The 12,312-nt window shown below is 36.9% G+C and overlaps 2 protein-coding genes across 2 annotated transcripts; one reads left to right on the plus strand and one right to left on the minus strand.

The window, feature by feature from the left end:
• The first annotated feature begins 5,010 nt into the window (after positions 1-5,010).
• On the plus strand, positions 5,011-6,504 carry LOC120358442. Its single transcript, XM_039452759.1, has 2 exons — positions 5,011-6,001; positions 6,376-6,504. Exon 1 carries the CDS (start codon positions 5,283-5,285, stop codon positions 5,997-5,999), a length of 717 nt encoding a protein of 238 aa, XP_039308693.1. The 5' UTR covers positions 5,011-5,282; the 3' UTR covers positions 6,000-6,001; positions 6,376-6,504.
• A 4,052-nt stretch (positions 6,505-10,556) lies between these two features.
• LOC120358438 lies at positions 10,557-12,052 on the minus strand. The gene is made up of 2 exons (XM_039452756.1): positions 11,060-12,052; positions 10,557-10,685 (listed from the first exon to the last, which is right to left on the minus strand). The coding sequence occupies exon 1, from the start codon at positions 11,776-11,778 to the stop codon at positions 11,062-11,064; it is 717 nt and encodes a 238-aa protein (XP_039308690.1). The 5' UTR covers positions 11,779-12,052; the 3' UTR covers positions 10,557-10,685; positions 11,060-11,061.
• Positions 12,053-12,312: the final 260 nt, after the last annotated feature.

The raw sequence follows: 12,312 nt of genomic DNA on the forward strand, positions 1-12,312 counted from the left end.
TTAAGCAGTTTTGGAACGAATTTCGCTGACACACGTGTCATACCCAAAACATCCGTTAAAATTGATTGGCATGAGCCAAACGATATGTTAAGATCATCAGCTATTTTTCTAATCGTGATTCGACGATTTTTCAACACAATTTCTTTCACTTCCTGAACATTTTCGTCGGTTTTTGACGTGCTGGGGCGTCCAGAGCAAGGTTCATCGTTAACATTTTCTCGGCCATCTTGGAATAACTTATACCATTTATAAACATTGTTTTTGCTCAAAGTTGACTCACCGTACGCCACTGTCAACATTTCAAGTTTTTGAACACTTAATACCATTTTTTACACAAAAATTAATACAAACTCTCTGCTCCATTATTTTCAACAGCAAAAAATCGCCGAGCACGCAAACACGAGTCTAACCTTTATGCCTCTCACATAAAAACAACATATGCTATATAGTCAAAACTGTGAACATATGATCGTGACGAGTGTACCAACACAAAAAAAAAAATGTTGAAATTAGAGTGTACAGAGCGCGCGAAATTCAAAAAGTCACCTTACTTTTTGATCACATCTCGTATAATACCGTTCAGTGCAGCGGAGTTATACATCACATAAAATGCGTTCAACTATTAGTATTTATAAACTCAAATGCAAGGGACAATCTATAGTAGTAATGGTGATAATGATAATAGTAATGACTTATCTTATGAAATACGGTCCACGTTAATGCATGTATAACATTTGTTTAGGAGTTCATTATCTCTTCAAAAACAAGACGCAGCACAGTACATACAAGAACAAAACGTTTATATTCACATCCACAATGGCCATATGAAAAAGATAACAAGTTTCCCTCTAACTGTTTTTCTTTTCCCCCAAAGTAAGATACAAATAATATTAGTAATGAATAATAAACTTAGTATATAGAGATCTCTGTAGCTAAGCCACCTTGGCTTGTAATAACTCAGCAAAATACCTCCTTATTTCGGTACTTCATAAATCTGACAATGACAGAAGTTTTCGTAGCAAAGCTTTTAAATAGTTTAAACACTGAGTATGTTGTTTATTGGTCATACATGTACAACACAGAATACGCCAAATCACTATCCTCAGTCAGGCGCAGCATTGACACTGTCTTCATTACAGAGCGTCCAGACAGGAAGCGCATACTATCTCCTCAGCGCTTTACAGCATGTCCCAGGAAAGAGCAGTCAACGCGCTACATCTGATCGTCGTTACTAAGAAGAGATGCGCAGTCGTCTACAGTGCACTCCCGGTGGGCTCCCGCGAAGCATCGTTTTCTTTTTATTTTTATTTATCACAGAAAAGTTATTGATACCAGCGTAGTCTTTCAACTGCTATGCATTCCCTCCACATGTAACAAACGTTCATTATATAAAGCTTATCATTAGCATTGCATCGAAACCAATTCCAGCCGCTTTTAATGCTTTTCATAGAGTCCCATGAAATGTCTATTGAAGAGATATGCGTTTATTTAGGCCACAAGCATTACTGTATTCTTCAGCCTCTAATGGTATTCGCCATGATGCTCCATGCAGCACGTGGTCGCATGTCAATTTATGGGATTTTTACTTTACACAGAGACATAATTTTAATTAATTAATGAATGTAAATGTCTTTAATTATTTATTAAAATAATCTGTATTAGAAAATAATTTTAATTCGATTAATTTATAGATATGTTAATATTGTCGGGCAAGCCAGTTTACTTTGTAATTGAGATAAAACAATACTCTGAGAGAGGACCCGAATAAACGTCTAATTTTTCTTAAATTTTGTACAGTAATTTGTAACGTAAAAATATGAAGAAGTCTGTCACTTCTCCGAGTATTGTTTTATCTCAATTACAAAGTAAACTGGCTTGCCCGATAATGTTAACATATCTTTAAATTAATTGAATTAAAATTATTTTCTAATACAAATTATTTTAATAAATAATTAAAAAGATTTACATTCATTAATTAAAATTATGTCTCTATGTAAAGTAATAGTACCACAAATTAAAGCTAAAATATATTACCGTGATGACATAATTTTAATTTATTACTGTACAGAAAAAAATTAAATGTCAACTCAACAATTCATTGTTTCATATATAAGCAACAATATAAAATCTTGGAAGAATTTATGATCTTAAACAGACATAATTTGCTTAGATAAAGAAAATTTTTTCTTCGTGTAGGTGCTGTATTGCCGTAATGACATAATTTTAATTTATTATTAAAAATTGTAATTTTATTTACATTATTTTTTAAACGAATATTCGTATCCGAGTAAATTTTTTTATGCGATTAAAAATTACAACAGCATGCGACAAACCGCGGTATCCCGTATATCGGCCGTATAGGCACAAGAGATACCATTTCTGTCAGTTTCTCGTGCGCCTCGATTCCGTGTCTTCTCTCTCGATCCAGCGTCGAGCAAGAAAGATGCGGTATCGAAACGCCCTTCACTACTTTCTGCCGACACCCCGACCTCCGCCGCGCTGCCGTAAAACACGTACGTGCGCGCCTAACGTAGTTTGCGTGTGTGCGGCAGCCGAGCGTCAGCGCGGAGAGACACCATTTCTGCTGGTACGTGTACATACTGGTTGTCTTGATACTGCTGAAGAACTGCATCAATTGCTAAGTCTAAAGCGTCCGCATGTATGATTAAGGGTGCCCCTCTTTAAGATGTGCTAGTAGAGCTACATTTTCTAATTGCTGTTTACATTTTTTGAAGAATTGCTCTGCTTGTGGTATCCACGTTAATGGTCGCTTGTCTCGTTTTGTCGCTCCTGCAACAAGATAATGTAATGGTGCTTGAACCAGTGCTGCATCTCTTAACATCCTTTGGTAAACCCCAGGAATCTACGTAATTCCGTAGCATTTTTGGGCTTAAGATAGTTTTTAATTGCGGTTATGCGGTCTGGGAGGGTTGTTATGCCGTCCTTGCTAATAACATATCCGAGATAGCGGACTTTTTCTGCACCAAAGACACATTTTTCTAAGTTGATTGACAATCCATGTTGTTGCAGTCGGCGAAAAACTTCACGTACATGTTCCACGTGTTGTTCCGGCGTAGTTGAGGCAATTAATATATCATCGATATAGCAAAATGCGTAGTCTATTCCTCGGAGTGCCGTGTCCATTAGACGTTGGAACGTTTGGGCTGCATTACACAGACCAAACGTCATTCTATTAAACTGAAACAAACCGAAAGATGTTATCACGGCTGTTTTTGGACGATCCTCCGGTGCAACAGGGATTTGGTGAAATGCTTTTTTAAGTCGAGCGTCGTAAATATTTTGCAACCGTGTAAGCGGTGGAAAAAATCTTGTATGTGGGGGACCGGGTATTTATCTGGTATTGTTACCTTATTTAAACGGCAATAATCACGGTACGCTCTCCACGATCCGTTGGACTTTTTAACTAAATGTAATAGCGAAGCCCATGGGCTCGAGGATGATTCACAAGTGCCCTGTTGTATGAGGTTTTGGAACTCAGTTTGCACCGCTCTAAGGCGGATAGGTGAAAGGCGTCGGGCTTGCTCCGCGACTGGATGCCCGTGGGTAATGATGGAGTGTTGCACATTGTGTTTAGATTGCACGATCCTGGAAGGTCGAGTGATGCTGTCGAATTTTTGCAGAATTCCTTTGAAACGATTATCGTAGTTAATTCTTGTGAGGCATAGTGTATGACACGTGGAGATGGTTCCTATTGCCCGGAGTAGTGTTTCTGGATCAACTAGCCGTCGTTGGCGTACATCTACAAGTAAACCGAAATGTCTGAAGAAATCGGCACCTAAGATTGACTGTTGAACATCTGCTATAATAAATGTCCACTTAAATTTTTTGTATAGCGCAAGGTCCATTGTTAAGTTTCTTCTTCCAAATGTTGAGACCGGCGTGCCATTAGCTGCGTAAATCTGAAGTTTAGCTGTTGTGCGATGTCCGCTTAGCATAGATTTTGGAAGCACTGAGATGTCTGCTCCCGTATCAATCAGGAAATTTGTTCTCGAATTCCTGTCGAAGATTGTGAGACGGTTTTGTGTCGTATCAGTCCCTTCTACCGCCTCAACATTCAGGGACCGCGTTAGTTTTCCTGTTTTGAGAGTTATCTTGGGTCCACGCGCATGGGCTTTGACAATTTCTTGCATTTGCTCCAAATCGATGATGGTAATAGCAATACTCACAGATTTGTTTGTAGGTGTTGGTGTCTGTGAGCGTAATCGGAAGCCTTTTCCTCGGCTTTGTGAGCGACGATGGCGATGATCGCAGTTCATTTCCCTTTTTATTTGTGAAACCTGGAGGGTTAAGGCATTAAGGGCCAGTTTCACAACTTAGTTTAACCGGAGTTTAAACCTTTAAACTTGGTTTACGGTAAATATTGTGTTCCACAACTGTCTTAAACCTCGGTTAACGTTGTTAAACTGCGGTTAAAGTTGAACGGCGAAATTCGGGCGTTTAAAGTAGATAACCGAGGTTTAATACTGCAGCGCCACTGCTTTCAATAATCTTTCGAGTATTGTACTTCATGGCTGATATCTCCACGAAATTGTAAAAAGGTTATGTTGCAAGATATGGCTCTGGAATATATGTTATCGTCATCTGACGATGAAGATTTTGTGCAAATAATAAATCGACGCCCGAGAATAATTAGAAGACGACCGTCATATTTTGAAGAATTTGATGACATTGATTTTTATGCTTGATTTCGCTTAACCAAGGAATCTGTTACTGCAGTCTTAAGAGAAATCAAAGAAAAAATTTCTCATAAAACAGAACAGTAAAAATAGTTTTGTAATATTATTAAATTAGTACTTATAGATTACATACTATGATTACGATGACCATATATGTGTTTTTCCAAAGAACAGTTTTTTTTTATTTCGAGTGGCTGTCTTTTAGATTTATTTATTTTTTTCAAAACTCAATTTTGTCTTTTATTCTAATCTGTTGTTCTTTATTTTATGAGAAATTTTTTTCTAATTAGTGTTCCAATGTTTAATGTACTTAAGGGGTAACACCACTGTAGAATTTTTGAAAAATCGATTTTTTTTTTATTGCTTTAAAAAATACTTTGAACCTTCTAGAATGAGTTAAAAAAAGTCTTATGTCTGTTACAAAATTTTTTGTGTGAAATTTCGCGCTCTTTCTTAAGCGTGTCGGGCTGCTCCAAAACGACTACCTACGGCACATCGATACCTGCTCGAAGGGTACAGCCTAATGACTTACCTTCTGATTTTGAAGTGAAAAAGAAAGAGTGCATTGATCACGTGCAAAAGAGAATGGGCACTCGTTTGCGAAATTTAAAAAAAAATGTAAAAGGCCTCGGAGGAAAAGGTAAATTAACTGCTAAATTAATTGACGAGCTTACAATATATTATGGTTTAGCGATACGGCGGAATCCAAACTCCGTGAAAAATATGAAAAATGATATTTGGGCAACCTTATTTCATAAAATGTCAACCGATGAAAATCCGCAACACGAGAAGTGCTCGGAGTCTTGGTGCGACTGGAAAAAGGCACAAGCAGCAAATTCCTTGGCTACTTACCATCATAAGCCGCCACTACCGAAGGAAATTTTTGAAGCTATCAAACCTATTTACGAGGAGCTGAGCCGTGATGATTTGCTAAATCGTTGCTTGGGAGGCTACACTCAAAATAGCAACGAAAGTTTCAATGCTGCTGTATGGAACTTGGCGCCAAAATCTTACTCAAGCGGCAAAAAAGTATTATGTGCAGCAACTGATATTGCTGTGTGCACCTTCAATGACGGTTTGACTAACATTTTACGAATTATGCAAGTTTTGGAGATGGATATCGGCTACCAAGCATACAATTTTTGCCTTGAAGCCAATGCGACAAGGATCGAGCACTCCGAGCGGGCTTTGACAGATGCAGCAAAGAAGGCACGCACCAGCACAAAATCGTCGCGGAAAGAAAATGAGGAACAATACTTGAGCAAAGAAGGGATGCTTTACGGTCCTGGGATAGCAGACTAATGGTAAAAAATTTCAAACAGTCACATTTTTCATTTTGTCCCGTCTAAAACACGTCTCTAAGCTTTAAACGCGTTTTTCTCAAAACATGGTTTTTTAAAACGGCACGCAGCATAACTCAAACAATTTTCATTCTTTCCACTCCAAATTTTAACCACTTCTTTAAAATAACATTTCGAAGAGAAACACGTACGGAATTTTCGATAAGTTGATTAGAACATTATTTATTGACAAATATGTGACCGTTTTTTCCGTCAAAAATTGAAATTTTTTTTTAAATGCGTGCCAATTACTCAAAAATAAATATTTCTCAAATTCCGTACGTGTTTCTCTAGCTATACTCATGTAGATTAAGAAAAAATTTTTTGTTTTGTTCCAGATAAATCTCTACGATGGTTCTGCTGCGTGCCGCAAACCCCTAAAAAATAAACACGTCTCACGACAGTGGCTATAGCGTCGCCATTTTTTAATATTTTTTAATAAAAAAATTTTTACAAACACTTAAAAACATGTTTAATAACATCCTTAAATATTATTTTCTTCTTACTTTTCCTTCCATGCAAAAAAAATTCACAAAAAAACGCTTTATTTGGGCCGTCTACAGTGGTGTTACCCCTTAATAAAGTGTAAATTTTTACAGTAACAATTGAATTTAATTGTTTAGTTTAAACTGATTTGAAAACATGTAAGAAGAAAACTTTAAAACTTTTAAATTTGTTCATTATTTTTTGCCTTGGTGTATAGAACCTGTAATATCTCATTCCCTACTTTTCGGTAACAACCAATCACACTACTTGTTCTAGAAGAAAGATAAGTCTGTTGAAGTTTCTTCGCATAGATTATAGGTTTACGTAACCTAGAGTTAAAATCTGGTTGTGAAACGCGATAGAAGTTTAACCGTGGCGTTAAACTTGACGGTAGTTCAACTAAACTCGGGTTAAACCCAAAGTTGTGAAACTGGGCCTAAGTGACTCTTGTAGTGTCGTAAGTGCGTCAGGTTGTGTTTTTGTTGCCACCGCATCCGTAAGTTTGCTCTGGATAGCAGCCATCGTGTGCTTCATTACGTCGACAGCTTTATCAGCCATCTCTGCGAGACGTTGAAGATCATTCGTGTCTGAAATTGCTAGAACGGCTCAAACGGGCTCTGGCAACTGTTCCAGGAATAATGAGCGTACGATGGCATCTCCGCATTGGTTTGATGCGAGTGCATGCAAACGGTGAAGATATGCTGTCGGTTTCTCGTCTCGCATCTCATGACTACGCAATAATCGGCGAAGTCGTGCTTCATCTCCTTCGTCGTATGCCGAAATTACACGTCGCTTTATTGTATCATATTTATTTTTGGTTGGCGAGTTAAGGATAAGATCTGAAATGCTGTGCAAAGCTTCACCAGTCATTTGTGTGGCAACATATCGGTATTTTGTCGTATCAGAAGTTATGTTACAGTTAGCAAAAACAAGTTCTACCTGTGCGAACCAGAGGCGTGGATCGGCCTGGTAAAATAGCGGCAATTCTATATAACAGGAGACCACTGAGATTCCCGAACCTCCTATACCTGCGGTATTATTGTTCATCATTGCCTGTGATATTTCTTGATCACCCAATAAATCAGTGGGAATGACGGGGTTGCTTGAAGCTGGTTGACCGCCTGTGGGAGGATGATCCTCTTGCATTTGGGCGTCTTGAAATTCTTGAAGGTGTGATGCTAGCTCGTGGCTTCCTTGCACTAAATGTTTTGCTTCATGCGCTTTTGTCCCGCGTCATGGTCACCAATGTGGCGCGTGTGCGATAGATGGTCCGAAGAAGAATAATTTGGTCGGATGTAAACTGGTATTTTGTCTTTATTTACTTACAATCTCGTAACCGTGTAGGCTTACTTACAACCGGAACTCTTTACTTAGAAAAGCGAATAGAGAGAGCTGAAAAACCCAAAACCCAAAAAGTATTTAGAGGGGTTAGTTATCAGGTTGGTAGAGTCGTACGCTTCAGTGCGGCTGCGCACGCAGATGGCAGATCCTAGGCGGCCATAAATGTGTCATAAGATTTGTTCGTTTTGTCTGTCCTGGGTCTATTTCAGAGCAAACCTAAACAAACCTGGGTATCTTAGGGTTAAAATAGAGAAATTCCGGAAGTGTAGAACAGGAAGTGAACTACTGATATTGCTCTGAACGACTCTGAAGTGAACTCGGGTCTACTCTGACGGCTGTAAAAAAACACGATAATATAACCTGATCTGAAAAAATATAATCCCTCATGGTGAAAATTTTTCCCAGAACTTTTTATATAATTTTTTAAGAATATTTGTATAATTTTATAACTTATAATACTCAAATTTTTTATACAAATTAAAACACTTTTTAGAAATACTAGAAAGTTTATATCTTTTCTCAAAATTTTTCATATATACTAATTATAAAATATCCTAAAATTTTTTGTTTTATAATGTTTGACAAAATATTATAAAATCTCAAAGTTAAAAATTTCTTTTAATTTATAGGATAAAAAATTTTAAAATTTACATGTATAAAGAATTCTGAGAGATGTAAATTTTCTGAGTATTTCTGAAAAATGTTTCAATTTGTATAAAAATTATAAAAAAGACGTTTAGTAGACGTCTAAAAGACGTTTTTCTGTCTTCTGTAATACGTCTTTAAGACCTAAAAAAAAAGATGTCTGCAAGACGTCTAGAGTCCTATATAAAGAGAGAAGCGACATTGATGTCCGAAGCTCTGATTGGTAATTTGATTGATACTTGATTGGCTAAGCGAGTAGCCATATTGTGACCACAGCTGTTTGTAGAATGATACGAATGGTGTTTGATGACGTTAGAGCGGTCCCAAAATGGCGGTGGAGGACTCAATTGAATACTGAAGGTTGTGGTGGGGGTTCGATGTCGCTTTTCTCTTTATATAGGACTCTACAAGACGTCTAAAAGACGTCAGAAAAACGTCTTACAGACGTCAAAAATAGAAAAACGAGACATCTATTAGACGTCTTGGCGACGTCAAAAAACGGGACATAAAACGTCTAATAGACGTCTAAGGTTCCACCTTTTGGTAAATATCTGGTAATTTAACTGTTAGGTAAACCTATGCATTTCGCAATTACCTGATTCTTACCAAAAGGTGGAACAACCGGGCCTAAAAGACGTCTTTCTGTTTTCTGTAAGACATCTTTCAGATGTCTGAAAAATTACAAGACGTCTACAAGACGTCTTTCAGACGTCAAAATGTTTTCTGGGTATTATTTTAATATATTACTTTAATAATACATGATTAGAATTATTATAATAAATAATACAAAATTAAAATCAATTTATAAATAATTAAATTACAAAAAATTAAACTAACTCCTCCGATGATCTTTGCAAACTAACAAAATCACAAACTCAATTTTTAGGTTGTTCCATCTTTTGGTAAGCATCAAGTAAATTTAACTGTTAGGTAAACCTATGCATTTGCATAGGTTTACTAACAGTTTAATTTACTTGATACTTATTAAAAGGTGGAACAACCTGACCTTATTACGGAATACAACGTAGTTAGTTACAGTGTTACCTACTTTATTATTAAAAGGGATATTTTCGATAGAACTTTCGGAATACACCCATACTCGCAGTTCATATGCTTGTTTTCTATTCCTGCACTAGACTGCACTGGAACGTTTCTTCTTGCTTTCACTAACTTTCAAATATATATCTATTTCATTTTAAGTGCACACTAATTCATGGAGTTCAGGAACAGAAAACAAACGGCACGATTAATGAAACGACTAGAGCTTATTGGTCGTTAATCATGAACTGTAAGTATGTAGAAAAATAGTAACTTCTCAGTTTGGAAAATTTCCCCATGGACTTAATTAAAGTCCTTTGGTGTACACCCAAGGACTTTGATTCTGTCCATGGGGAAATTTTCCAAACTGAGAAGTCACCACTTTCTACATACTCGCAGTTTATGATTAATGTAACGTCTAGAGCTTATTGGTCGTTACGTTAATTATAAACTGTGTTGTAGAAGTAAGAGATAGGTGGCGCCGGATGAAATATAGTTAGTGCGTGCGTGAGTGTGAGCACGAGGCACTGAACTGTTTTAGCTTTTGGACGCGCTCTACGTTGACATCACTTATGTATATTTGTTTAATATATTTATAAACTTAATATCAGTCTATATCAGTCTTGTTTATTGTTAAACATATACTAGTATACACGACACAACATGGCGCGTTAAGTCAATAATAGTACTGATAGCCAGCAAAACAGAGAATAAAATCGTACTCACGACGAAAGGTTAGGAGAGTCGTATGTAAACGCGAACCTCGCAGCTAAGATGGAACAAAAATTCCAGCACCACTGGAATTCAGTGGAAATATCGCAGAGAACTATAAAAAGTTCAAGCAGAGAGTCGATATTTACATGACAGCAAATGATTTCCATAAAAAGAGTGAAGAGGTTAAGGGGTAACACCACTGTAGACGGCCCAAATAAAGCGTTTTTTTGTGAATTTTTTTTGCATGGAAGGAAAAGTAAGAAGAAAATAATATTTAAGGATGTTATTAAACATGTTTTTAAGTGTTTGTAAAAATTTTTTTATTAAAAAATATTAAAAAATGGCGACGCTATAGCCACTGTCGTGAGACGTGTTTATTTTTTAGGGGTTTGCGGCACGCAGCAGAACCATCGTAGAGATTTATCTGGAACAAAACAAAAAATTTTTTCTTAATCTACATGAGTATAGCTAGAGAAACACGTACGGAATTTGAGAAATATTTATTTTTGAGTAATTGGCACGCATTTAAAAAAAAATTTCAATTTTTGACGGAAAAAACGGTCACATATTTGTCAATAAATAATGTTCTAATCAACTTATCGAAAATTCCGTACGTGTTTCTCTTCGAAATGTTATTTTAAAGAAGTGGTTAAAATTTGGAGTGGAAAGAATGAAAATTGTTTGAGTTATGCTGCGTGCCGTTTTAAAAAACCATGTTTTGAGAAAAACGCGTTTAAAGCTTAGAGACGTGTTTTAGACGGGACAAAATGAAAAATGTGACTGTTTGAAATTTTTTACCATTAGTCTGCTATCCCAGGACCGTAAAGCATCCCTTCTTTGCTCAAGTATTGTTCCTCATTTTCTTTCCGCGACGATTTTGTGCTGGTGCGTGCCTTCTTTGCTGCATCTGTCAAAGCCCGCTCGGAGTGCTCGATCCTTGTCGCATTGGCTTCAAGGCAAAAATTGTATGCTTGGTAGCCGATATCCATCTCCAAAACTTGCATAATTCGTAAAATGTTAGTCAAACCGTCATTGAAGGTGCACACAGCAATATCAGTTGCTGCACATAATACTTTTTTGCCGCTTGAGTAAGATTTTGGCGCCAAGTTCCATACAGCAGCATTGAAACTTTCGTTGCTATTTTGAGTGTAGCCTCCCAAGCAACGATTTAGCAAATCATCACGGCTCAGCTCCTCGTAAATAGGTTTGATAGCTTCAAAAATTTCCTTCGGTAGTGGCGGCTTATGATGGTAAGTAGCCAAGGAATTTGCTGCTTGTGCCTTTTTCCAGTCGCACCAAGACTCCGAGCACTTCTCGTGTTGCGGATTTTCATCGGTTGACATTTTATGAAATAAGGTTGCCCAAATATCATTTTTCATATTTTTCACGGAGTTTGGATTCCGCCGTATCGCTAAACCATAATATATTGTAAGCTCGTCAATTAATTTAGCAGTTAATTTACCTTTTCCTCCGAGGCCTTTTACATTTTTTTTTAAATTTCGCAAACGAGTGCCCATTCTCTTTTGCACGTGATCAATGCACTCTTTCTTTTTCACTTCAAAATCAGAAGGTAAGTCATTAGGCTGTACCCTTCGAGCAGGTATCGATGTGCCGTAGGTAGTCGTTTTGGAGCAGCCCGACACGCTTAAGAAAGAGCGCGAAATTTCACACAAAAAATTTTGTAACAGACATAAGACTTTTTTTAACTCATTCTAGAAGGTTCAAAGTATTTTTTAAAGCAATAAAAAAAAAATCGATTTTTCAAAAATTCTACAGTGGTGTTACCCCTTAAGGTTGCAATATTTCTAAATACGATTGGCGAGGAAGGAATTGATATATTCAACAACTTCCAACTTAGTGAAGTGGATCAGAAAAAATATGATCTGGTAGTTAAAAAAATTCGATGAGTACTTTCTCCCAAAGAAAAACGTAGTATATGAAAGGTTCTTATTTTATAAAAAAGTTCAAGAATCAAATGAACCAGTAGACAATTTCGTGAAGGAATTGAAGAAACTGGCACGAAATTGTGAGTTTCCAGATGAGCAAGATAT

Source organism: Solenopsis invicta, chromosome 8 (assembly GCF_016802725.1).
Source record: "Solenopsis invicta isolate M01_SB chromosome 8, UNIL_Sinv_3.0, whole genome shotgun sequence".
NCBI lineage: Eukaryota > Metazoa > Arthropoda > Insecta > Hymenoptera > Formicidae > Solenopsis > Solenopsis invicta.

Bases quoted from the DNA above. Each gene is read 5' to 3' on its own strand.
- LOC120358442 (XM_039452759.1), top strand. From the start codon at position 5,283: ATGGGCACTCGTTTGCGAAATTTAAAAAAAAATGTAAAAGGCCTCGGA.
- LOC120358438 (XM_039452756.1), bottom strand. From the start codon at position 11,778: ATGGGCACTCGTTTGCGAAATTTAAAAAAAAATGTAAAAGGCCTCGGA.